This window comes from Medicago truncatula, chromosome 4, assembly GCF_003473485.1.
Source record: "Medicago truncatula cultivar Jemalong A17 chromosome 4, MtrunA17r5.0-ANR, whole genome shotgun sequence".
Classification (NCBI taxonomy): domain Eukaryota; kingdom Viridiplantae; phylum Streptophyta; class Magnoliopsida; order Fabales; family Fabaceae; genus Medicago; species Medicago truncatula.
The window spans coordinates 40,311,689-40,335,031 of NC_053045.1; the positions used below are offsets into that span (position 1 = coordinate 40,311,689).

Sequence of the window (23,343 nt, forward strand, 5' to 3'; positions counted from 1 at the left end):
CCAAAGTTTGATTGACGCATTTTCTTTGTCCTATATCATTTGTTTCACAAACGACAATGAAATGTTAACTCTTTATCCTCAAGTTCTTTTTCATTTGCATCTATTTTACTGTTAAAAAGATTCCTTAGAATGGATTCAGCCTCCTCCAACATTGAAACTGTGAGAATGGATTCCTATATTATTATAATCCAAAGTATAAATTTGCATGTATTAATAAACATACCACAAGGAACATAACTTTCTTTAACAAGAATGGTATATAACTGGCCAATTCCAAAACAATCATACTAGAAAGTTAGATACAGTAGGTAAACAAAATTGGAAGAGATTTAGAAATAAGAAGAGATAAGTATGGAGAAACAATTGATTTAACCAAGAACTCTGACGCAGAAAAAGATCACAGAAACTACAAAGGAAAAGACTCTAAACCAAAATGCAGATCAAAATCCCTAGATGCCGCTATCTACTAAGAAAATCCCGTTGCCACTCAATTACCAAGAAAAATAAGCACTTTATTGAACTTTCACTGGTGGTTGACGAGCAGCGACTTTTCCTCCTCCATTCTGATAACTCCTTGGCACAGCATCTCCATTGCTTCGCCCGGCATTCTGGCCTCCTCGAGATCGGCCAGAGAACTCACCTCCTCGCCTCTCAAAATCGTTCCTTCCGTTAAAGCCACCCCCACGGCCGCCACCAAAGTTGCCACGGCCCCTGAAGTTATCATTTCTGTCATTTCGGTATCCACTACGCCCTGAGGAATATCACATCCTATCATTGTTAGCTGTGGTAAACAATATACAAGTAATAGAATGGCAGGAATATCAGCAGAAAATTTTAGATATTGTGCTGTTTAAGAGCATCATAAGCAAATAATGTGCTTAATACAACACAGCACACAATTGTTCAGCATATTAAGAGCATAAATTTGTGAAAGACAAAGCAGTACGTGAGATGATTAGCAAAATCTGCCAGATTAAAGGTAAAAGGTTCAAATTTAACAAGAGAAATACGGCACACTTGCCTCTCCTTTCTTCAATGGAAAGTCTACGGTTGTCCAACATAACAGGAGGAGAGGCCTGAAATAATACATAAAAAAAATTCAGATGAAGCAAGCAAAAGGCATCGTAAAAATTCTCACAGGTTAGAAAATATAACTAGACCTTAATGATTTAATAAAGAAATGTAAGAAATGTCCCCTTGAAAAGTTTGAAAGAGGGAAAAAAAAAATCCCATAAAAGATTTATAAAACCCAACCAACATTCAATTTACAGCCTTGCTGATAACAACTATTGATAGAAATACTCCATACCTCTAGGGCACTTTGCATTGAAGCAGCAGATTCAAACTCCACAAAACCAAAACAAGACCCCTGTTGCAAAAGAAACAAGCATTGTATGAACAGTCTTATTTAATGTGTAGTTAGTAAACTAGGTGTTGGAAATGCTGAAAACAAACGAACCTTGTTACTTCTGACTTGAATACCATCACGCTTAATGGGCCCGAATTTCTTGAAAGCCCGATCCAATTGCTCTACTGTTGCACTCATAGGCAAATTTGCAACAAATATTGCATGAGCCCTACCTGAGGAAGGCAAGTTAAAGAAGTTATGACAGAACATCCTTTTAAAATAAGACTTTTATACTGAATTATATAACTAACTAACCTTAAGAGTCATAGTAAAGTAAAAATAAAATTACCTGCATTCTCATTATTCTTTTCCAATGGAATGTCCATGTTAGGGGTTGGTGCTTCAGGAGCAGGCACGCTATGTACACGGGGTGGGTGCACAGCTGGTTTAGCAGGAGAAGCCCTCAAATGGAAGGGAGCGGAATTATCTTTCAAGGCATTCACCTTGAACAAATGATTGCAGAAAAGTTATTTTTGGATAAAAACAAATAAATTCGCAAGTAAATAAAAAAATAAGTAAAACTCACAATGGATGCAAAGGACTTTTTTGGAGTATCCTCCTGTGTATTGGAAGCAACTTTCTCAATGCTTGTGGGTTGTTCCGGTTCCTTAACATGATGACTTGACTCTTTAACATGATTAACAGGAATCACATTTTCAGTAACTGATAATTTTCCATTCTCCAGTGGCAAGCTCACTTCTTTACTGATGATAGTTTCAGTATCAGCAATAACAGTTTGAGTGGGTGGAATAACAGTTTGAGCAGTTGGAATAACAGTTTGAGTGGGTGGAATGACTTCAGGAACATGAACAGGCTCTATAGTCAAAAATCAAAAGCAAAATTTTAAAACCCACACTTAAAACAATAAAAATATTCTTATAAGAGGAACAAAAAACGAAATCAAATTAAATGGAATAATATATTCAGCAGTAAATAGCATAAGGAATCAATAATCAAATGCTCTGTAGATTCAAGCATAAGGGTTGAAGAATCTTTAATACTTATCCTATCAATATAAGTTGTGTTTATTAATCTTGTGTTCTGTTTATAAATATATTAATAACAATTCTATCTATTTTCTAAAAGCCACAAAAACTTTCTCAAATTAATTTAGATTTGATGTGATTTACCAGGCTCGGGTGTAATAATAGCTTCTGATGGAGCACTTTCATCAGCATCATTTGCTGGCACAGACTCGATATCAATTGACTTATACGCATCAACATATCTAAAAACATCATTCAAAACATAGAAGCCCTTGTCCTGTGGAGCCAGGAAAAATGACTGCGCAAACTTGCGTTTAATATTGTCAGTTCCAGTCAAGCAGCCAGTCACTACAACCATCACTCCATTATTATATGAAGGCTGAGCATCAGCACTCAGAACCTCCACCCTAAAGCTTGTGTACTCGAGAGATTGTATCTTTTTATCAATTTCCTGCATCATAATAAAGATCATAGAAGTCAGACAGAGTTAAATCATTTGCTGCAATACACCATAGTCATACTCGAGAGAGAGAGATTAGCAAACCCTAATTAGTGCCCCAAAATAAACTCAACCAAACATGAACTTGAACCGTAAAAAGGGGATTGAAAATACTGCATTCATTGTGAAATTCACAAATGTCAATCACGAACTGAATCATAGCTTTTAATATTTTTGGGCTTTCACGGGAACAAAAATTACTCAGTAGCCAACCAAGATGATAATACGTTACTGATTCAGAGCATGAGATACGATAATACAGAGAATAGATTTGCCCAGGAACCAATGTTAAGGTTTGAGGACCGAAGTGTGGCAAAAATATTATTGTTTTGATGCAATATCATGACACAAGCTTAGTAGTAAACTAAGCTCATAAGTACAGGTACTATCCATAATGCTTATGCTCACAGTCTTAGATGCCCCCTACTCAACTCTCATCACTTCCATTCCATCACATTCTCTTATATTATTGATACATTAATATTCTATAATTCAATAGTCGTAACACAGAGAAAAACAGCAAAGGTCAAAGTGCAAATTTGGCAGGATATGAATGATATCTTCGACTTACTGCTCGTATTTAAAAAATAGGATGCACCATCCTAATGCTGATTATGGTGCTTAGAATTTAATAAGACATGACTCGTTTTCTCAACAACGACAAAAATTGATTAAAGTTACGCAATTTACTACTTTGGCATTAACAGCAACTTGAGACATGAAAATAAAGTACGGATTTAGGACGAAACTCCACTTATATGTTTCCGCATATATAAGTTATAACTAGTGATTGAAGTCCATTTTTTGAACTTACTGCAGTGGTGGTGACAGTTGTCATGGTACCATCCTCCTCAGGTCGACTCATGACACTTGAGTCGTGGTAAAACCTATGAACCTGATCCGGGTCGCGGTGCAGAATTGAGTAATACTGCTCCACAAAAGCATTGCCAACCATCTGAGGGGTTGGGGTTTGAACTGCTTCAGGTACCGCCATCTCTACAACATAATAAACAAAATAGTTTATTTACAAATACCAAGTTACTTTCAAAATCGAAAACATAAAAACACCGGGTTATTATTTACAAATACATGACAAAAATTCAGTCATCATTGGCCATCAATACAATCCACGGATAAAATAAATAGTTTAATTGGCATGCACAGACAGAGTGAAAATTTTACATTGACATCCAATGAGAGATCGGAATACTTCCACGTCACATAACTAAATAGTGGATTTAGATTGGATGTCGGAGTAAAACTGTTTTACACATTAGGTGCGCATCCTTCAAATTCTAAAACAAATTTCTTATTTAACCAATTCATATGACCTAACCCTAACCATGTAACACAAAAACCTTCAAATACATGATAAAGCTTTGTTTTTTAATTAAAAAAAAAAAAAAACAATTCATTAAACCTGGGTAATTGACAAACACCAAGTTAATTTCATAATCGAATTAAAAAAACTTTTTTTCACAAATTAAAAACACTAGCACAAATAATACACGACAAAACATTCAATCATCATTAACCCTCGAATCCACCAATAAAACAAATGTCATGTATTACAAAAACATTCAAAAACGAAAAACCGGAACTTTAACAATTAAAACAACTTAAAAATTATAAATAAAACAATAAAGATTCGTTTTTTAATTGAAAAAAAGCTTGAATTGAAAAGCCCTAAATCTCAAATACAAAATTAACAAGGAAACCCTAAATAACCATTCAAAATCACAAGAATTAAATCAAAATTAATTGAATGATTGAAAGAGAAAGATCGAAGAGAGTACCTCCTTGTTGAAGCGATGGAGAGATCAAAGAGAGAGAAAGAGAAAACAAAGAATGCGGCTGATGAGTGAGTTTGAGAGAGTTGGGATCTGTCGCGTGCAAGTGCAAAGTGAAGTGTGTGAGGGTAAAATTATTTGTAAATATTTATAGTACAATTTTTGTTCATTATTGGGTTTTTATTTTTATTTATTTTTTGAGGTAACATAATATAACCCGGTTTAATTTGTTACTAACACTAACTTGGGATGGGACCAGGCCCAATGTTGTTTGGTTACTTCCTTCCTCGTGTTCTTGTGTGTGTCGGGTTATTTATGTTTCAAATTGTATGGGACCCAGATAGATCCCTATTAAATCGGTGTGAGTGCACGTTTACTAGGTTTTGTGATGTGATTTTTGCCAATGTGTTTGAGCTCCAAACTCATCTTATCATACGGATGAGTTGTCTTCTTTAAACATCAAAATACATGAATGGTATGTAGGGGTGTGCATGGTTGATGGTTAATCATACTATATGAATCCACCTATGTTCTCATTCAATAGATCAAACTATATGTCGTAAAAATCGGTTTGTTAGTAAGAAGTGATTTCAAATCCGTTTATATTTGATTTATTTTCGATTTTGATTATAGATCGGTTCAAAATCCGATTTTAGTGTTTTAACGAAGAAGAACAAAAAACTATCAAAGTTGACATGAAAATGGTTCTATAAAATCCTATTGAAAGGAGGTTGATGGAGTCATATACTTTGCACACATAGATATATTAGTTTTAGTTAAAACTTTCTTCATTTGGTTCATGATTGCTGACTAGTTGTCAAGTTAGAAAAATCGTCAACAAAGTCGTGACTGACAACTTCAAACCTTCGAGAGATGTGGGGTGTGGATTACAGAGACCTTCATCTCTCGCTACCTTTTCTGTTTTAGCTATGGAAAGATCAAGCCTTTGATTGTTTATGTATTTAAGAGAGCAATAGCTATGGAAAGATCAAGCCTTTGATTGTTTATGTATTTAAGAGAGCAATAGACACACATTTCTTGTGAAGCTACTGTATACTAGCTTAATGTTTTTATAATGGGTCATTGAACGCGCGTTCTTAGTGATTAACTGCAAAACCTAACATACTACAAGTCATTTCATTTATAGTTTTGGTCAGAGAGTTGAAGCCTGTTAGAGGCAGACTTAAGGTTCATCAAATGTTTCTACAAACAAATTTTGTTCTTTTGAGAAGCCTCAAAGAAGAACATTCAAGTTATTATATTTATGTAACGTCTTTGGAGAAATGTTTTGACCCTTAAAAGAGATAACTTATTACTTTGGACGAGAGCAAACCTCTTCAAGTCGGTGATTTTATGGAGATAATTGCGCATATAAAAATTCATGTATAACACCCCAATCATCTATGAATAAACTTCTATTTTCATTATTTTATTCTTGGTGTTATTATATATAATTGTAAATAAAATTTTACTAACATATTCTATCAAAAACAAATATATCTTTTTAAGCTTTAGAAAATTGGTGTACTAACAAGTTTTCTTAAGTGCTATAATGACACTTATTAAGGAAACTTAAAAAAATAAATTATATTTAAAAAATTTAAATGAGATTTTTTTTACTTTTAGAACGTTAAGTGCACATCTTCCTATGCATAATTACTATACATGATTTCATAAGAGTAGAATTAAGCATGTGTTTGGAAGCTTACAATATCACAATGAATAATCACGTTGGGTAAGAAGCTAAGCTACAACTACTGGCTTTTTTAAACCACGGTGAAAATAGATCAAAACATGCGGTAGCGGTAGGTCACTTGATAAACAAACAGACACTAAAATGCTTAGCGACATTCAAAGCTTAAGTCAATGGTGGCTCAAAGTAATGGAAAAGTTCTTAAACCTGAAATTAACCACATGACTGACACATGATTTCCTCACTATCACTATTCTGGTCAACAACACAAGCCTAAGGTTTCACCCCTAAGAAGGGATTGGTGCCTAGGTGTTTTAAATGTGTAATAGAATGTGATGTGATGGGTCATTGAACGCGCGTTCTTAGTGATTAACTGCAAAACCTAACATACTACAAGTCATTTCATTTATAGTTTTGGTCAGAGAGTTGAAGCCTGTTAGAGGCAGACTTAAGGTTCATCAAATGTTTCTACAAACAAATTTTGTTCTTTTGAGAAGCCTCAAAGAAGAACATTCAAGTTATTATATTTATGTAACGTCTTTGGAGAAATGTTTTGACCCTTAAAAGAGATAACTTATTACTTTGGACGAGAGCAAACCTCTTCAAGTCGGTGATTTTATGGAGATAATTGCGCATATAAAAATTCATGTATAACACCCCAATCATCTATGAATAAACTTCTATTTTCATTATTTTATTCTTGGTGTTATTATATATAATTGTAAATAAAATTTTACTAACATATTCTATCAAAAACAAATATATCTTTTTAAGCTTTAGAAAATTGGTGTACTAACAAGTTTTCTTAAGTGCTATAATGACACTTATTAAGGAAACTTAAAAAAATAAATTATATTTAAAAAATTTAAATGAGATTTTTTTTACTTTTAGAACGTTAAGTGCACATCTTCCTATGCATAATTACTATACATGATTTCATAAGAGTAGAATTAAGCATGTGTTTGGAAGCTTACAATATCACAATGAATAATCACGTTGGGTAAGAAGCTAAGCTACAACTACTGGCTTTTTTAAACCACGGTGAAAATAGATCAAAACATGCGGTAGCGGTAGGTCACTTGATAAACAAACAGACACTAAAATGCTTAGCGACATTCAAAGCTTAAGTCAATGGTGGCTCAAAGTAATGGAAAAGTTCTTAAACCTGAAATTAACCACATGACTGACACATGATTTCCTCACTATCACTATTCTGGTCAACAACACAAGCCTAAGGTTTCACCCCTAAGAAGGGATTGGTGCCTAGGTGTTTTAAATGTGTAATAGAATGTGATGTGATTCTTCTCCCTAGAAGGTGGAAACCACCCCCCCCCCCCCCCCCCCCCCCACACTCTATATTTCTTGCCACATGGTTTTATCCTCGTACGGACCTCCCGAGTCAATATCTTGGCTAATTCATACAACATGGGGTCCTAAGGAATATTCCATCATGTATGGTAATGATTGGGAGCAACGTGGTTGTGTTAGGTGGGACGTCGAGGTCAACCGACCTCTTAATGTGTTCCCTCCTTGGGTTATAGGTCCAACTCGGCCATCCCAAAGGCCTTGTTCCCTAATTTAGTCGCCCTCTAGATTTATATGGTCTTTGGTTGAGTATCAAGTTGTAGGTATGTGATCTACTTGCCTTTTAACCAATCTCAGGTTTTTGAGTGATGACTTTTTCCTATGATGGTTTAAATTGTAATGCATCGCTCTACTTTGGAATCAATTCTCTTTGTATAATCATATTTTGCATAGTAGCGTAAATTTTGGTTTGAAATAAGTTTTAAACAAATATTGGGGTGAAAAACTATTTTAAATAAAGTATAGGGTCAAAATGAATTTTACACATATTTTAAAAGCATTTTTATTCACATGAATCGATTCATATGTCGCAAAGAACATATCAAATTGATTCATTACAAACATAAGTTTTCAGATACTTTCGAATTGATTCATACGATGTACAAATATTATGAATATATCCATTCTTCATGAGGATGACAATGAATTGATTTGCTCTTCATTCCAATCAAATCATTCCACATGGAAATCGACGAAGCATCTTTACTAGAAGGTGTCTTGGAAAAGATAGTTGAAGAAATTATAAGATCGTACTCCATTCGATTCAAAATACATGTCGCAGTTAACTACTTCACACATGTCAATGCACAACTTTAATCGTCAATATCTTTAATTATCTAAAGTAAAAAATTATAAAAATTTAATATTTTGAAAAAATTTATTGAGACAAATTAAAAAACATCTTACATGCTAATATTTTTGTATGAAAAATGCTTTTTTATACGAAAGAAACAAAACAAGAAACGCACGAATGTTTATTTAATCACACAGATGTACATGATGTCAATTAAAGGCGGACGGTACAAGGCAACATACACATGTGAGGGAGAAAGCATTTAGTTATTCATAGGACGGTAAGTCCTATGAATAGTGCACATTAAAAAACGGCGACATGTGTTTTAAAACGGAAGGAGTAAATTATTAGAAGGTTCTGGTAACCAATCTCAAGGGTTTGAGGTTTGGTTTGATGAGTTTTCATCAAGAATTAGAACCTCGGTATTTGATAGTTGTTTGGTAGTTAGTTGCTTGTATAAACTCATAAGCACTTTACGCATCAATCATTCATTGTGAAAAACAATAACTTCGGTAGATTTATTCGTCGAGAGTGGATTAAACCTATAGCGAGGACAATTGGACTAAACCACTATAAATCATAGTGTCACCTCTCCCAACTCTAAATTTCCTTGAAAAACTGAATTGAAATTATGATAAACTTTGCATGTGTTTGGTTACACATTTGCTTTGTTGTGATTGAATTCTTAACAAGAAGATTTAGAAAACTATTTTAATTTAGGCTAAAATATGGTTTTAGTCCCTGCAAATATGCCTCGTTTTGGTTTTAGTTCCTGTGAAAAAAAAAATTGTTTTTGGTCCCTGCAAAATTTTTTGTTTTTTAAAATAGTCCCTGGCCCCATTTTTGTGATGATTTGCATACGTGGCACATGATGGCTGAACCGATTTTGTAGTTTTTGGTCCCTGCAACATATTTTGTTTTTTAAAAAGGTCCCTGTAAAATTTTTTGTTTTTGAAAATAGTCCCTCCAGGGAATATTTTAAAAAACAAAAAATTGAGGGACTATTTTAAAAAACAAAAATTTTTGCAGGGACCAAAAACAATTTTTTTTTCACAGGGACTAAAACCAAAACGAGCCATATTTGCAGGGACTAAAACCATATTTTAGCCTTCAATTTAACTTTCCCTACTCAATCACTTATTACATCTGTAATCATCCAGATTGCATATATATGTTTTATGAGTAGTGATATATGTACATCTATTTTATGATAACTTTGATGATAACATTATTTTTCTCTCTTTTTATTGGTCAAAAACAATGGAGAGAGAAAAATGAAGAAAGGGGAAAAGAACATCATGTGAATATGAGAGAGAAAGTTGTCACAAAATGGTTGTACAAATATCATTTCTCATGTTATATTCAATGTGTTACTGTTGTGCTAGTAGTTTTTTCTTGTTAAAATTAGGTTGAAAATTGCAGTTGACACATTTGATATGACTGAAAAACACATTAAATTACTTAAATGTCCCTCGACAGTTAACTGCATGCCGACATTCTCATTTACGCCCAAAATCTCGTTTACTCTTCCCCTCCTGTTGAATGAGATGGCAAAAGCATGACAAAGATGCAGTTAATTGCGGAAGTTTTCCTCGGTAGTTAACTGCAGTCAGTTCCAATAAAATTCGACAGTTAGCTGCCGAGGGACATTTGAATAATTTATATGTATTTTGCAGCCTTTTAAATGTGTCAACAACAATTTTCAATTAGGTTTGTAAAGTTTTTGTCACTAGGAGTATTAATCTTGATTGTTTCATTGATTCAATTGCGAACAATTTGTTCAAAATAAAATTATTTGAATTGTGGCAATTTTACTCAATGTAATTCCAATAGTCATAATTATTTGAGAAAAGTTTTTCGAAACGTTTCCGCTTAAATTTTAAAAAGGGAATCTATTCAACCCACTTCTTAATTTGTGCCTATCTCACACACCAACAATATACAATGCACAACCGTCAAAGAGTAAAGATCTTCTCTATTTATGAAAAATACTATTTAGAAAGAGATACACAAAAAAAAAAAAAAATAGGATGTGAGTCATACTATATAATTACTATTTAATTATTTTTTACTTTTTTTAAAATTCTACGCGTCTTTGTCTCTCTAAATAGAAGAAATGGAGAACAACACAAATGAAGAGGATCTTGATTCAACATCAAGGCCAATAGGGAGCTCCAGGAGAAGGATTTTTTTTCTTCTTCTTCTAACACTCCTCTTTTTTTGTTTTTGACCTCCTCTTTTAAAAATATCCTTTTGTAATTTAAGCGTAGCAATCATAATATAAAAGTGACAACTAGGGTACCCATGGAAGAATGGTGGGTAATTTACCACAACCAATACACATTAGCCACATAAGCACATTTTTAAGTGGTATCCATGAACTATCTTGACCCCACCAACAAATTGCTCATTTTCATTGGTTGGTGAGTAAATTACCCACCATTCTTCAAAGATAATCTAGAAAAAACCTAATATAAAACAAACTTTACCATGCTCTCACTTATTCGGACCTCTTACTCATGAGAAAGGAGTTAAATAAAAAAATATATAATTTTCAAACTATTATTCAAACATTTAGCTGACAAACACTTTTTCTGTTTTATTTCGAACATTTTCAAAGTTTTAATCTGGTCCATTTAAATCCTTTATTGCCAAGTGGCTAACATTAAAAATAGGGCCATGGTCGTCACTTTTCCGGGCCGGGATGTTAAAAAACAGGACTGAGAGGGATTGGAAATGGAGGATTGGAAATGGAGGGGATACAGACTCATCATTCAAATCATGCATAACATGCTTATATCCCGACATCCTTCACACTAAATTTCTTTATAATAATATTGAGATAAGTTTTTAAAAACTAACAAAATCCTTCACACGTAAAAAAACTGATTTTGTTAAAAAATTTAAAAAAGTATGAGTTTATAAAAAAAAAAAAAGAAGTAGATCATAAAGACGCTTTGAGTTGGGGAAAAGCTAAACCAAACTTAGGATTCAAGAAGTCTACAAACTTTGAAGGAATACAACACACATATACCTAATCAAACACCCCATCAAACATCCCAGGTTCAAGATCTCCAATGTAACTAGAACTTAGAAGTTGAAAAAAACAAACAAACAGAAAATATAGCAAATCAAGAATCATTGGCGTATAAACCCTTGTTCATGAGCATTCCATGATTCTCATGCTAAAAAGAGAACAGGAAAATTGAATGTTTAGCAGAAAACACTAGCAAACATGCATGTTGAGGATAATCTAATATCATAAGGAACGAGGACACTAGTTAAGAAGTTATAGAATTTCTGTGATAGTTGTCATTAAAATGATTACATAATTCATCATCAGTCCATGTTATGCAGTCCTCAGTGGTGGAGAAACCAATATCACGCCATCTCCCCTAACAAACAGGAATGGAACTGTCCGCTTTGTAGTCTGCAATCAGAAGAAAAACAAAAATCATCCAAGGAAAAGTATCTTCAAAATAAATGAAGCAAGTGTAGCTTTTTTTTTTTATAGACCATTTTGATGGTTGGTGCAGATTGGAGATTGTAAATATGCATGTAGTATACAATAGATATGAACAAAATTCCAAAGATGATCCTTTTCTTATCTGGGATGTAGTGTACTACTGTTTAGGGAAAGACAATTTTCTTTAAAACGATAGAAACTTGGTCAAACAAATAACCAGGTCACAAGTTAGTAGATATCACAGTTCTGAAAAAATAAGGTCAATAGTTGAAAGAAAAGGCCAGTAATCTAATCTAAAAAATAGCAAGACACGTATCTAGCTTTTACTATCATGCTCATCAATGAGCACTGCATCTGGGTTTAGTTGTTTAACAAAGACGTTTCCACAACCAAATTTTATTCAAAAGTTTCTCCTTCGGCTTTGTTTGGGAATCACGATGGGAAGGGATTTGGGCAGAGGGGATTGAAGTGGAGGGAAAGAAAGGAGAATCCTTCAACTTGATAGGGAGAGTGTTTCTAGCTGAGACGTGAAATCTTATAACTAATATTCTGTTTATGTTGAGAGTATTATAAAATGAGGGGAATGCTTTGGAGAATTTTTCAAGGTCAACCAAAACACTCCAAAGCCCTCCGCTATTTCAATTTTTGAGTTCCTCAAATTGGAGAATTTTAGTTTATGAAGAAAAATAAACCGCAATGCAAGGCTAGAGACTATCCTCCTTTCCTCTCCCCCTCCCTTCCCCAGCTAACTCTCAGTCAAAGTCTTAGAACAAGGGAAACAATATGGAGAACTGTCCAAAGCTCATCCCCGAATTGTTGGGCTTTGGTTCTATGAAGAAAATAAACCCCATGCAAGGTGGGGAGACTATCCTCTCTTCCGCTCACTTCTCCTCCTTCCTGCCCCTCTTAACCTATAGCACCATCACTTCAGTTTGAAGGTGTGTCTGGTAGCTGACATACGTGGTTACATTCAATAATTATTACTTGCATAAACATGTCAGTGTCATGTCCAGTGAAGCGTCAATACTTCAGATTTAAGGTGTGTCTGGTATCATACATCTATATGGTTACATTCAATAATTATTAGGCCTAATTATTACTAATGTCGACATGTAGTATAAAGTGCCGTGTATATGCATGTGTCAATTCTTCATAACTCTTAACTAACAATCAAAACCTTAAAACACCTTACAAACTATAATAATCTTTTATCAAACTAAAAAGCAATCAATCACAGATACTACCCTCAACAATGCTTTTTAATTAGCTATGATTCGGATTATGACTTACCCTGACAATTTCTTCATATGTCTCATCATCAATTTCAACAGTTGTAACAATTTCTTCAACATCACCAAGAATCATATTAAGATGTTGATCATAAGCCTACAAATTGAAATCAAACACTGAAAAAAGTGTGAAAGAAAAAAGAGATGAAAGGAAGCATAAGAAATTACATGAAGTTTTCCACGAAGCTCTCTATCAGAACGGAGTTTAACGTAGATACGTTCGTCGAGACTCAGCCTTATCAGATCCAAAGGCTCCTTCACTGCGCTTTCTTCCTCTGTCCCCGCCATTCTTCTTCTTCTTCTTTCTCAAATACCAGATAGATTCACAATGAAACCCTAATAAATAAATAAACCATCACAAATTTATTTGTTTAAAAAATAAAAATAAAAATATATTATTTTTAAAATAGATATAAAAAAGAAGTAGCTCCCGGCGAGGATCGAACTCGCGACCTTTCGCTTACGAAGCGAACGCACTACCACTATGCTACGGAAGCAACCATGTCCAAGGAGCAATAAATAATTATTTTAAAAAATGAAAACAAGCTAGGAGCAAATTAAGCCGTCAAAAACCCTACAAAAACCACATTCCTCACGGAAAAGCTTTGAAGCAGAAACGAAGATGTGTGGAATTGCATTGACCGTCTCAGGCATTCGAATTAACATCTCCTCTCTCCCATTCGACTCAACTTCCCTAAATCGCCAATCCGAAAATGTAAGTTAATGAAGTTAGTTCTAATCTTTGTATCTCCGACACTTCTGATTGAACGCGTGTCTATGTCTACATGTATGATTATTGATTACATTCAATTAATTCATTTTCTCAAATTATTATCGGTGTCTGAGTGCCTCAATTAACACCATAATTTTTCTTTTACTTAACTTTTTTTTTTTTTTTTTTTTTTTTTTTTTTTTTTTTGTACTGTGTGATTTGGTGCAGTTGTTGATTTCTTTAGATGACCTGAAAGAAGCTCTGCGGAGAAGAGGTCCTGATAGCTTGGGTGTGAAGAAAGTTACTCTGCAACACAATGAAAAACAAATCTCATCCTTTATAGAACACGACGAAACGTTATTGTGTTCGGCAAATGAAGATAGCAACGGAGAACTTCATTTCATCGGTGCAACTTTGCAGCTTAGGGGAACCGTTCCGCTTGTTCAGCCTTTAGTGGATGCTTCTCGAAACATTCTCGTCTATAATGGTATTTTCTGCCACTGCCTCTGATTTTAGATTGTGTTGTGTTGTGTTGTGTTGTGTTGTGTTGTGTTGTGTTGTGTTTTGTTGCTGCGATAGAACACTTAATTGTTTTTGCATTGTTATGATTGTACAATAGGGATAGATTCGTTATTAGTGCTTAATGTTTGTGCTATTTGATGTGCGAAAGTTGAAACATAGTTATAAATTGTGGTCTGCAACTTCAATTCTAGTTGTATCGGCCACATTTTATCATAGTATCGAGTTTTGCAGCATAACTGCAACTGCAATTTAGAACCATGTTGTGAAATGTCTATCTCTTTGTGTGAAAGGTTTGCAATAAGATGTTTTCGATTTTATTTTTTTTGTTATGTTCTTTAGGTGAGATTTTCGGAGGACTTCAACTTGCTAGTGATTGCAATGATGCCGAATTTCTTATGCAGACTCTTGGGAATTGTTGCTCCTGTGGTTCTTGTTTGACCGGTAACTGTGTTAAATGCGGGAAAGGTTCTATAACAGATGTTCTTTCTACAATTAAAGGACCATGGGCTATCATCTATTGGCAGGTAACTCCAAGTGGTAAGTTTCTCTGTGTTCAAATTTATAGTAATTATTCGCTTTCTTTGTGGGGTCATAAGTGGTAGTGGAACTTTCTTTTTCTATTGCAGGATAGTTCAAGGACCCTTTGGTTTGGCCGAGATGCATTTGGTAGGCGGAGCCTTCTTGTTCACTGGCCTACAGAAGATGATTCAACTTTTCTTCTTTCTTCTGTATCGCCAGTTGCTCCAGATCAGCAGGCCACTGGTATGTAATACATGAAATTGGAATGGGACAACTACTGGTGTCTTGCTCTGATGGTTCAATTTCTGTGAAATGGAGTGACCTGAATAGAGCCTATTGTCATTTACTAAAAAAGCGTACAGTTATTATAATTTGTGCTAGCCAGAATGTACTACGTAAACTATGTACTAATTATCATTTTGACATCGGTCGATATGTCGTTATGAGAAAAAAAAAACAAGAAAGTGTATGTTTGTAGGATATTTCTTGCCTCTTTAATTGACGCTACTTATCTCAAGAATTTCATTGGCCTCAAAATTTTGCATTGATTAGCCACCGATAAGCTTTCACACCATATTTTGTAATAGTCTTCAAAATGCAATACCCGTAGCTTTAAGATCATAGCCCTGCTACTAGTTGATGGGAACTTGGTATCTTATCTTGCTAATGGAATAAGGAAGTTCCCTGATTATAGAACAACAATGCATAGTTTTGAGGGGTCGTTCATCCCTGCCCTAAGGCCTCAGCACTTTTTCAAATCAATAGATAGTCTCCTTCTATCCCTTCCTCTTATATATATATATACAGCATGGCCTGCCTCTCTTACTATCTCAGACACAATTGATCATATCTTACTCACCACTCTAAGTCCCCCAACGAATAGACCTGTTGTTATAACAATTAGACTTACTAATATTAATGTGCTGCAGAAAACGAAGCTCATAATGGAATTGAAAATCGTAGTTACTGGGAAGAGCTACCATGTGGAGTATATAGTATGCACGTGGATGCTTCGAATTCAAACGGATTTCTGGTTGGCGAAGTTCAGATACATGAATATACAAACTCAACATTGAAGGAACTTATCAAGTGGGAGAGAATTTCCGTTGTACCAAGCTCGGAAAACTTGCAGACATTCTGCCCTAAGTTTTCTAGGGGGCAACAAGATGTACATTCAGCTTCTTTAGAGACAGTTCCATGCGAAGCAGGTTATTACTACGGGATAGTACCATAATGCTCCATTTATCAATTTATTTATTTATCCAAATACATAATTGACAATCCCATACATTTTGGTACCTTTAGCATTAATTCACAGTTCTGTCGTATCCCTTAAGTTTTTGACAATCTCTGTCTTTATTAAGCAGGCTCAACTCAAAATTCAATTCCAATGCGAGCTCATATGTTGCTAAATGTTTTAAAGGAATCTGTGATACGACGTACGTCATTGTATACTATCTATCAGGTAAGCAACTTAGTTGAAATTGGATGACAAATCTTGTACGTATACCTCTATTTTTGGCTAACATCAAAGGTATTATGTATTGTCATCAGTTTGTATGATGTTAATAAGATGTTTTCAACTTTGGGGATATCAAATAGTTTGTGATTGAGTAATAAAATAAAGTTTTGCGATTAATAATTCAAGACTCGAAATTGAATCTTACATTAAATTATTTATTAGCTTCATTATTCCACGACTCAAACTTGCGGGTCTGGGACCTTCTTAGTCACTCGACAACAACTTCAACTGTTGCATCATGGTTACTGTTTGTATGTGTATAAAAAGTAAAAATAAAATCGAAGAAAAAGTGATACATGCAAGTGAATGATAGAGATGGCTAAAAGACAAGAGAGGGGGTATTGCACAGGAACGATGGGAAGTGGAGAGAAAAAAAGAAAGAGTTGTATTCTTTAATGAGTTTTATTTTTATCTTTATAATAATCATCTGCGCAAGTTATAAGTCATTGTATTTTTTATTTATATAACAAAAAATTTAATCTGTTTCTTGAAATTTCAAAAAACGATGTGAATACTGGAAAACTTCCAAAAGTTTCGTTACTAGAGATAATGCATATTTTAAGTATGCTCAACCAAATATTTCAAAGTCTGGTACAACAATACTAAGTTCTGAAACAAATAATCATAAGTTTCAAGTGTTTCCCATATGCAAACTGTAACTAAACGTGTTCACCAACCTTTTGTGTTTGGCATATTTGGAAATTCTAATAATTGAATTTGGAATTTCTATTATATGTTTTGTAGGGATTTATATGCCATTTGTTCTTTGATGGCATTACCTTTAGATTCTTTAACGACATTTTATTTATTCTAGACCTGATCTTGTTTTCCTTCAGTAGATTTCTTTTATATTTGTCATGACTCTTTGGAATTGATTGCATAGGCAGTGATATCTGGTATCAAACAAGAGAAATTTGTTCCTGTTGCAATTCTTTTCTCTGGTGGGCTGGATTCTATGATACTTGCAGCATTACTGGATCAATGCCTGGATCCCACTTGTGAGTGCTCCCTATAAGCTCAAGTTACCTTCTTCTATCTTGATTATTCTACAGTCTTGAATAGTTATGTCATGAACTAACTGTCAACAGGTTTAATGTTTGCAAATGCTATGCATCTGTAACTGTTATTTATTAATTGAGCGCTGCTAGCGACAATCGCTCACACAGACGCTGACAAACACTCACCCATACAGCTATGCCATGTATCCCATTTTTTTAGTGAGTGAACAGGCAACCGGCATTGCTCCTATCACAAACAGCACATTTTCACCAAGTGCTTTGAACTCTCTCTCTCTCTCTCTCTCTGTCAAAACATAAGTTGAAATCATCAGCGACCAGATCCCCCTCTCTCTCAATCTCCCACACCTCCGGTCACAACCTAGCTATCCTGCCACTCCATTAAGCCACCACCTCTCCTGACCTGACCATCACATGCCCCCAAAACCCGTACGTTTCATGACTACCCATCTATCCAATTTAACAACCCTTAAAAGTTGTGTTGAAAAAAAAAACAATCCTTCAAAATTAGATGCACACACACAAAATTCCACTTAACATACGCACACCATCCTCGTCTCCACCAAGGAAAATAATAGAACTAGCTTCAAGAAGTTGTTTTTTTTACAAAAGCTTCAAGAAGTTTAAATGTCCTCAAAATATAGTTTATTTTTTGTTTTTGAAAAAGGCATTCTGGAAACATAGTAATTGATACGATTATTAAAAGAATGTAGATATATATTGCAAGTGCTGCTAGAATTCTATGAGGTAGGATTTTTTGTCTTAGAACAAGTATATATTATAAAAATAAAAATAAAGAGAAAAAGAAGATGATATTCTTGTGTAGTTTCGCAGATACTAATGACTGAAGAGATGGAGGCGTAAAAAAGGGGGGCCTTTATATTTTTTAATTATAAAAAGTAGAAAGAAAAAGAAAAAGAAAAGCTTTTAACGGAGAGAACCGGTTAACAGGTGAAGAACTTTAAAAAATGGGTGACGTGGCGCGGCAATTGAGCGAGTGTTTGTAAGCAACTGTTAGAGCATCTGTCCCTAGCAGTTCTCTTATTAATTAGGATAATTTGAACTGCTATTAATTAGGATAATAAACTACAATCAATGTATATGATAGTTGCAGATTTATAGGGCTGAAAATCAATGTAAATTTTATGTATATGATGATAATTCTCCCAGAGGAGGAACACACAGTTTCAGATCTAAACTTCAACTATATTAAAACCTTAAGCTGTTGGGTGAAGCACATGAATGATTTTTATCTAATATGTCCCCCTAACACAAGAGCCCTTTGGGCTTGAAGCATAGACAATGCACATGCTGAACCTTGAATCATTATTTAGAAGAATGAGAGTAAGAAGGATCAAATTCTAGACTGCGTGGTCAATTGGTCATAGAGGCTTTGGTACCATGTCGCAAATCAACCATCCCATCCAAACCCAAAAGGTTAAGCCATTGGATTAAATCGTATGAATGGTATTATATGTAAAAGTTCCTTGTTTGGTGTTGAATAACCTAAAGTAGACCGGTTGAGTTCTTATAGTTTACATGTTTTATTTTAGGAACCTTTAGATGAGCCGAATGTCTAACCTTTTTTTAATTGACAGATGAAATTGATCTACTTACTGTAAGCTTTGATGGCGAGTTAGCTCCTGATAGAAAATCTGCCAAGACAGGGTTGAAAGAACTAAAACGAGTTGCACCGTCAAGACGGTATGAAATCCATGTTTACTTTATATATTTCTTGTTGCTTTTTTTTTTTTTTTTTTTAAATAAAAAAATCTTTTCTTAAATTTTGAATTTGAATTTTTTTCTTCCTTTCAATGTTAAATTGTTGTGTATGAAAATGAAGTCTCTTAAGACAGTGTATATTGAGTAATTTATGCCATATGATATTGAATTTTATCTATTTTGTTTTTGATGAAAATATTGAAAAGAGACGAAATATTGCACTTATTACCATATTGGATATATCTGCCATAAAATTTTCCTGCTGAATTCTAAGATGCATATATTTTCATTGTTAGAGGCATTGAAAGTGGTCTGAGACATGCATTTCTTGTATGATTAATGACATGATTTGACAATTGACATGTAAATTTTGTTCAATCATTGGGTGAAATTACTGCATAGATTTGTAAGTTGGCGGGAAATATGTATAATAATTGACCCATTCTTTTAAAATGTCTTGACATAATTCATACCTTCATTCAGTGCTTTGCAAACATCTTGCAATGCGTCTAATAACAGATTTTGCTGTTTGTATGCGTTCATGGAAGAATATACTGGCATTAACATGAAATTTATGGCATCAAGCTTTATTTTCTAAAATAACAAATCTATGTCAACAATGTTGTCAAGATCGCAACATGTAGGATCTTATGTTTTGCAGTCTTGGGTAGTATGTAAGATCCTAGTTATGACCGTACATGTTGTGATCTTGCTACCTGCTTCCTGTCTTAGTCAAGATATCGATCTTGACAACATTGTTCTATTGGACGTGTTTTATGTCGATATCTTTTATAGCATCGGTCATGTTCAGCTGGTTAAAAGCATCTGTTGAAAGTGCAGGTGGAGACTCGTGGAGATTGATGCTGACTTGTCAGATTTGGTGTCTGAAACTAGTCATGTTATGTCGCTTATAAATCCTGCCAACACCTACATGGTACTAATTAATCCTCAGATTGAAAAGCCCATAGCTATGTTTTCAAACACCTTGACATTATTTGATGATTGGTTTGCTCATATCTTTTCAGGACCTTAACATTGGAATAGCTTTATGGCTCGCTTCTTGTGGTGATGGATGGGTGTCTGCAGATGATAATGATGACACTCATGCACGGATTAAGTACAAGTCCAATGCAAGGATTCTCCTTGTTGGTTCTGGTGCTGATGAACAGTGTGCTGGTTATGGGAGACATAGAACAAGTTTTAGACGTGGAAGGTATTATTACTATGGTAATGTTAATCATATTTTATGATTATACATATGTTTACAAGTTACAAGTGATAATATTCTGCTCTTTATATGTCTTGTTGAATACAACTTTCTTTTTCTTTTGTACATTAGCTTGGGTCCTGTAATTTTCAAGTTGTATGCATATGTTGGTGTAATTCCTTTCTTTCTTCACTTTAGCTGTGGCCAATTAAATTTTAGAAGATGTATATATAAATGCTAATCGATGTACCTTTCCACAGAAACGAAACATATGATGCAAATGAAACTACAATAAGAACCATACATAGTGTACAATCTATGGCTTTAATAAATTACCTCAGGTCTAATATGTTATTCAGCTCACTGTTTTTAAATAAAAATATTGATTAATCCCCTGATTTCTCGTCCAAAGGTACAAGCATCATTACTTTCATCCTAAATATTTTTTCCATCATTTTATTTTCTCAATTACTCAAAATGTCAGTCTTCCTTTGTTGGATTTGAGGAATGAGTGTAATGGAATCCTAATTTAGGGACTAATTTGAAGAGAGTTTCCATGATTGAGGGGCCTAATTGATGAATCTTACATCATCGATAGAGACTAAATTGATAGCAGAAGTATTTTAAGGACCCAATTGACACCACTTGTATCTATGAACAACAACGTTAATAGGTTTTTTTTTTCTTTCGAAAATATTAACCTGACTTAAAGTTTTTGAGTGATAGGTTGGAAGACTAATTGTATTTTATGTGGTATTTTGATATACTTCTACTTAGATAAAATTCTTTAAGTCACCTTGGTGTTAACTTAATAGGACTGATTTGTGAACTATGACTACATGTGCATTATCTTTTAAAAGACTCTGACGGTATAATATGCCTTAATCAGTTGGCTGGGGCTAGATGAGGAAATGAAACTCGACATGCAAAGAATTTGGAAGAGAAATTTAGGGAGAGATGATAGATGTATTGCTGATAACGGGAAGGAGGTAATTGTTCAAATGATACCAAGAATCAATGCTGATCCCTAATTTGTTAATATCATAGTTACTTGTCATATTTTTTATTTGTTTTTCTCTTTAGGCTAGATTTCCATTCTTGGATGAGGATGTTATAAGGGTTTTACTCAACATTCCATTGTGGGAGGTTGCAAACCTTGACCAACCTAGTGGCATCGGTGATAAAAAGATTTTAAGAGAGGTATTGTTGTTGACTGAGTGGTTTATTTATTTTCTACTGGTGTAAAGTGATTGATGTATCAATTTACATCTTGTCTGACCATTTATTGGCTGACTCGACAGCACTTTCTCAAGACCTTTTTCAATAACTTAACATCTTAACTCAGCTGATTCAAACTAGTGATCCAAATTTTTGGTAACATGCTCATATATCTTAAGAGTTATGAATGAATATAAGGACTTGAAGACAGTGCTGTTTCCTGAACTGAACTCATACTTGTGTTTCAAGTTTCATCAGAAAGAGCTCTATTTTATGGCGGGTTCTACTGTGGATCAGTTTATTTAATTGTCTGTGGTAGACCAGTTCTTGAAAATAACTTGAAATACCAACGATGAACGATGTCACCCCTTCGAAGTTGAAGTTCACGTTCTTCCATGTTCTCATGAGTGAGGCGGTGACCTGATTGGTGCCGGTTCGTCAAAAATAAAGGAAAACAAATATGCGTTGATTTTGGAGACACTTATATTTGTTTTTCTTTGTTTTCTCCAAACTCGTACCAATCAGACCAATGTTTCACTCACTAGGATGAAGAGGACCATGAACTTCTACTTCCGACAAATACCGATGTATCATGAGTCGTTGTTGGAGTTTCTGGTGATTTTCAAGTGCCAGTACACCATGGACCGTTTGTCAAAGTGATCCACTATAGAATTTGCGATATTTTATACATGCCCTTCAATTTTACCAAAATAAAACCCTTTTCTGTCTGAAGATCCAACATAGAAAATGGACTCCCAAACTTAAATCTCATGGTCAATATATTTTCTGAAGGTTGCACAATTGCTTGGTTTATATGAAGCAGCGGTTCTTCCCAAACGGGCAATCCAGGTGTGCACTCCAAAACTTTACACTTCAAAATGTTGCTTTACAACTCTTTTGCACAGTGATTGATTTGTCTTTGATGTATTGGTGTAGTTTGGTTCTAGAATTGCGAGGGAATCAAATCGGAAGAATTTTGGAAGTAATCGAGCAGCAAATCAGGCGTCTGCAGGCAGTGTAAGGATTTGTCGGAAATCAAATTTTGGTTGATTCTTTTTTCTCTGGGCATGTCGGACTCATCTTTTTGGCATGAAAATGAATGTGACTATATCTAAAAAAAATTATATATGAATTGGATTGGAACTACTTTATATATATTATGCCTGGTGCTACTATACTGCTTTTGACCGAAGGGATTTGTTTATTTATCAGCTTAAAGGAAATTAAGCTCTCACTCTCGCTTGTCAACAACCACTTTGTTGAATAGTACATGTAATTTTTGGCAGGTGTTCATATTTCAAACTTACCTAAATTGAAACCACAAACTGATCTAAAATAATCGAAAACCATACAAAACTGAATATTTTTTAATGTTTTGGATATCCATTTTGTGAAAATTGTTCGAATTCCTTTGTCAAAACAGAACCAAATTGCATCTAAGAATCAAACTCGGATTTTGTCAAACGATTTGCATTTTGGTGGAGCTCATTAACCACTTGAGTACAATCATTTGGTTGCCCTGAAACATGAATTTAGTATCTTTCTCTAAATATGAGATTTTAATCATTTGTTCGACAAGTTTTAGGATTTTTTCCTCACATATTTTATGACGAATT

General features: G+C 34.3%; 3 protein-coding genes and 1 non-coding gene across 6 annotated transcripts; 1 reads left to right on the top strand and 3 right to left on the bottom strand.

Moving 5' to 3' along the window:
- Positions 1 to 208: 208 nt before the first annotated feature.
- Positions 209 to 4,840, bottom strand: LOC11446183 (nuclear transport factor 2). The gene is made up of 9 exons (XM_024782377.2): positions 4,690 to 4,840; positions 3,708 to 3,889; positions 2,539 to 2,845; positions 1,935 to 2,224; positions 1,698 to 1,851; positions 1,460 to 1,581; positions 1,310 to 1,369; positions 1,022 to 1,076; positions 209 to 751 (listed from the first exon to the last, which is right to left on the bottom strand). Exons 2-9 carry the CDS (start codon positions 3,885 to 3,887, stop codon positions 513 to 515), a joined length of 1,407 nt encoding a protein of 468 aa, XP_024638145.1. The 5' UTR covers positions 3,888 to 3,889; positions 4,690 to 4,840; the 3' UTR covers positions 209 to 512.
- A 6,774-nt stretch (positions 4,841 to 11,614) lies between these two features.
- Positions 11,615 to 13,627, bottom strand: LOC11446185 (sm-like protein LSM3A). The gene is made up of 3 exons (XM_003607764.4): positions 13,458 to 13,627; positions 13,291 to 13,386; positions 11,615 to 11,964 (listed from the first exon to the last, which is right to left on the bottom strand). The coding sequence occupies exons 1-3, from the start codon at positions 13,575 to 13,577 to the stop codon at positions 11,884 to 11,886; spliced, it is 297 nt and encodes a 98-aa protein (XP_003607812.1). The 5' UTR covers positions 13,578 to 13,627; the 3' UTR covers positions 11,615 to 11,883.
- Positions 13,628 to 13,714: 87 nt separating this feature from the next.
- On the bottom strand, positions 13,715 to 13,786 carry TRNAT-CGU (transfer RNA threonine (anticodon CGU)). Its single transcript has one exon. It is a non-coding gene; the product is annotated as a tRNA-Thr (tRNA).
- A 56-nt stretch (positions 13,787 to 13,842) lies between these two features.
- On the top strand, positions 13,843 to 22,919 carry LOC11442710 (asparagine synthetase domain-containing protein 1). 3 transcript variants are annotated; one of them, XM_003607765.4, is made up of 14 exons: positions 13,843 to 14,004; positions 14,230 to 14,488; positions 14,863 to 15,047; positions 15,150 to 15,285; positions 15,972 to 16,250; positions 16,410 to 16,507; positions 17,448 to 17,562; positions 19,179 to 19,284; positions 20,143 to 20,236; positions 20,328 to 20,515; positions 21,399 to 21,498; positions 21,593 to 21,709; positions 22,520 to 22,576; positions 22,664 to 22,919. In XM_003607765.4, exons 1-14 carry the CDS (start codon positions 13,912 to 13,914, stop codon positions 22,775 to 22,777), a joined length of 1,941 nt encoding a protein of 646 aa, XP_003607813.1. In that variant the 5' UTR covers positions 13,843 to 13,911; the 3' UTR covers positions 22,778 to 22,919. The 3 variants fall into 3 exon arrangements, 2 of the variants coding, with proteins under 2 accessions (XP_003607813.1, XP_024638313.1); XM_024782545.2 differs by lacking the exon at positions 13,843 to 14,004 and having other exon boundaries at positions 14,316 to 14,488; positions 14,925 to 15,047; XR_003011559.2 differs by lacking the exons at positions 22,520 to 22,576; positions 22,664 to 22,919 and having other exon boundaries at positions 20,328 to 20,529.
- Positions 22,920 to 23,343: the final 424 nt, after the last annotated feature.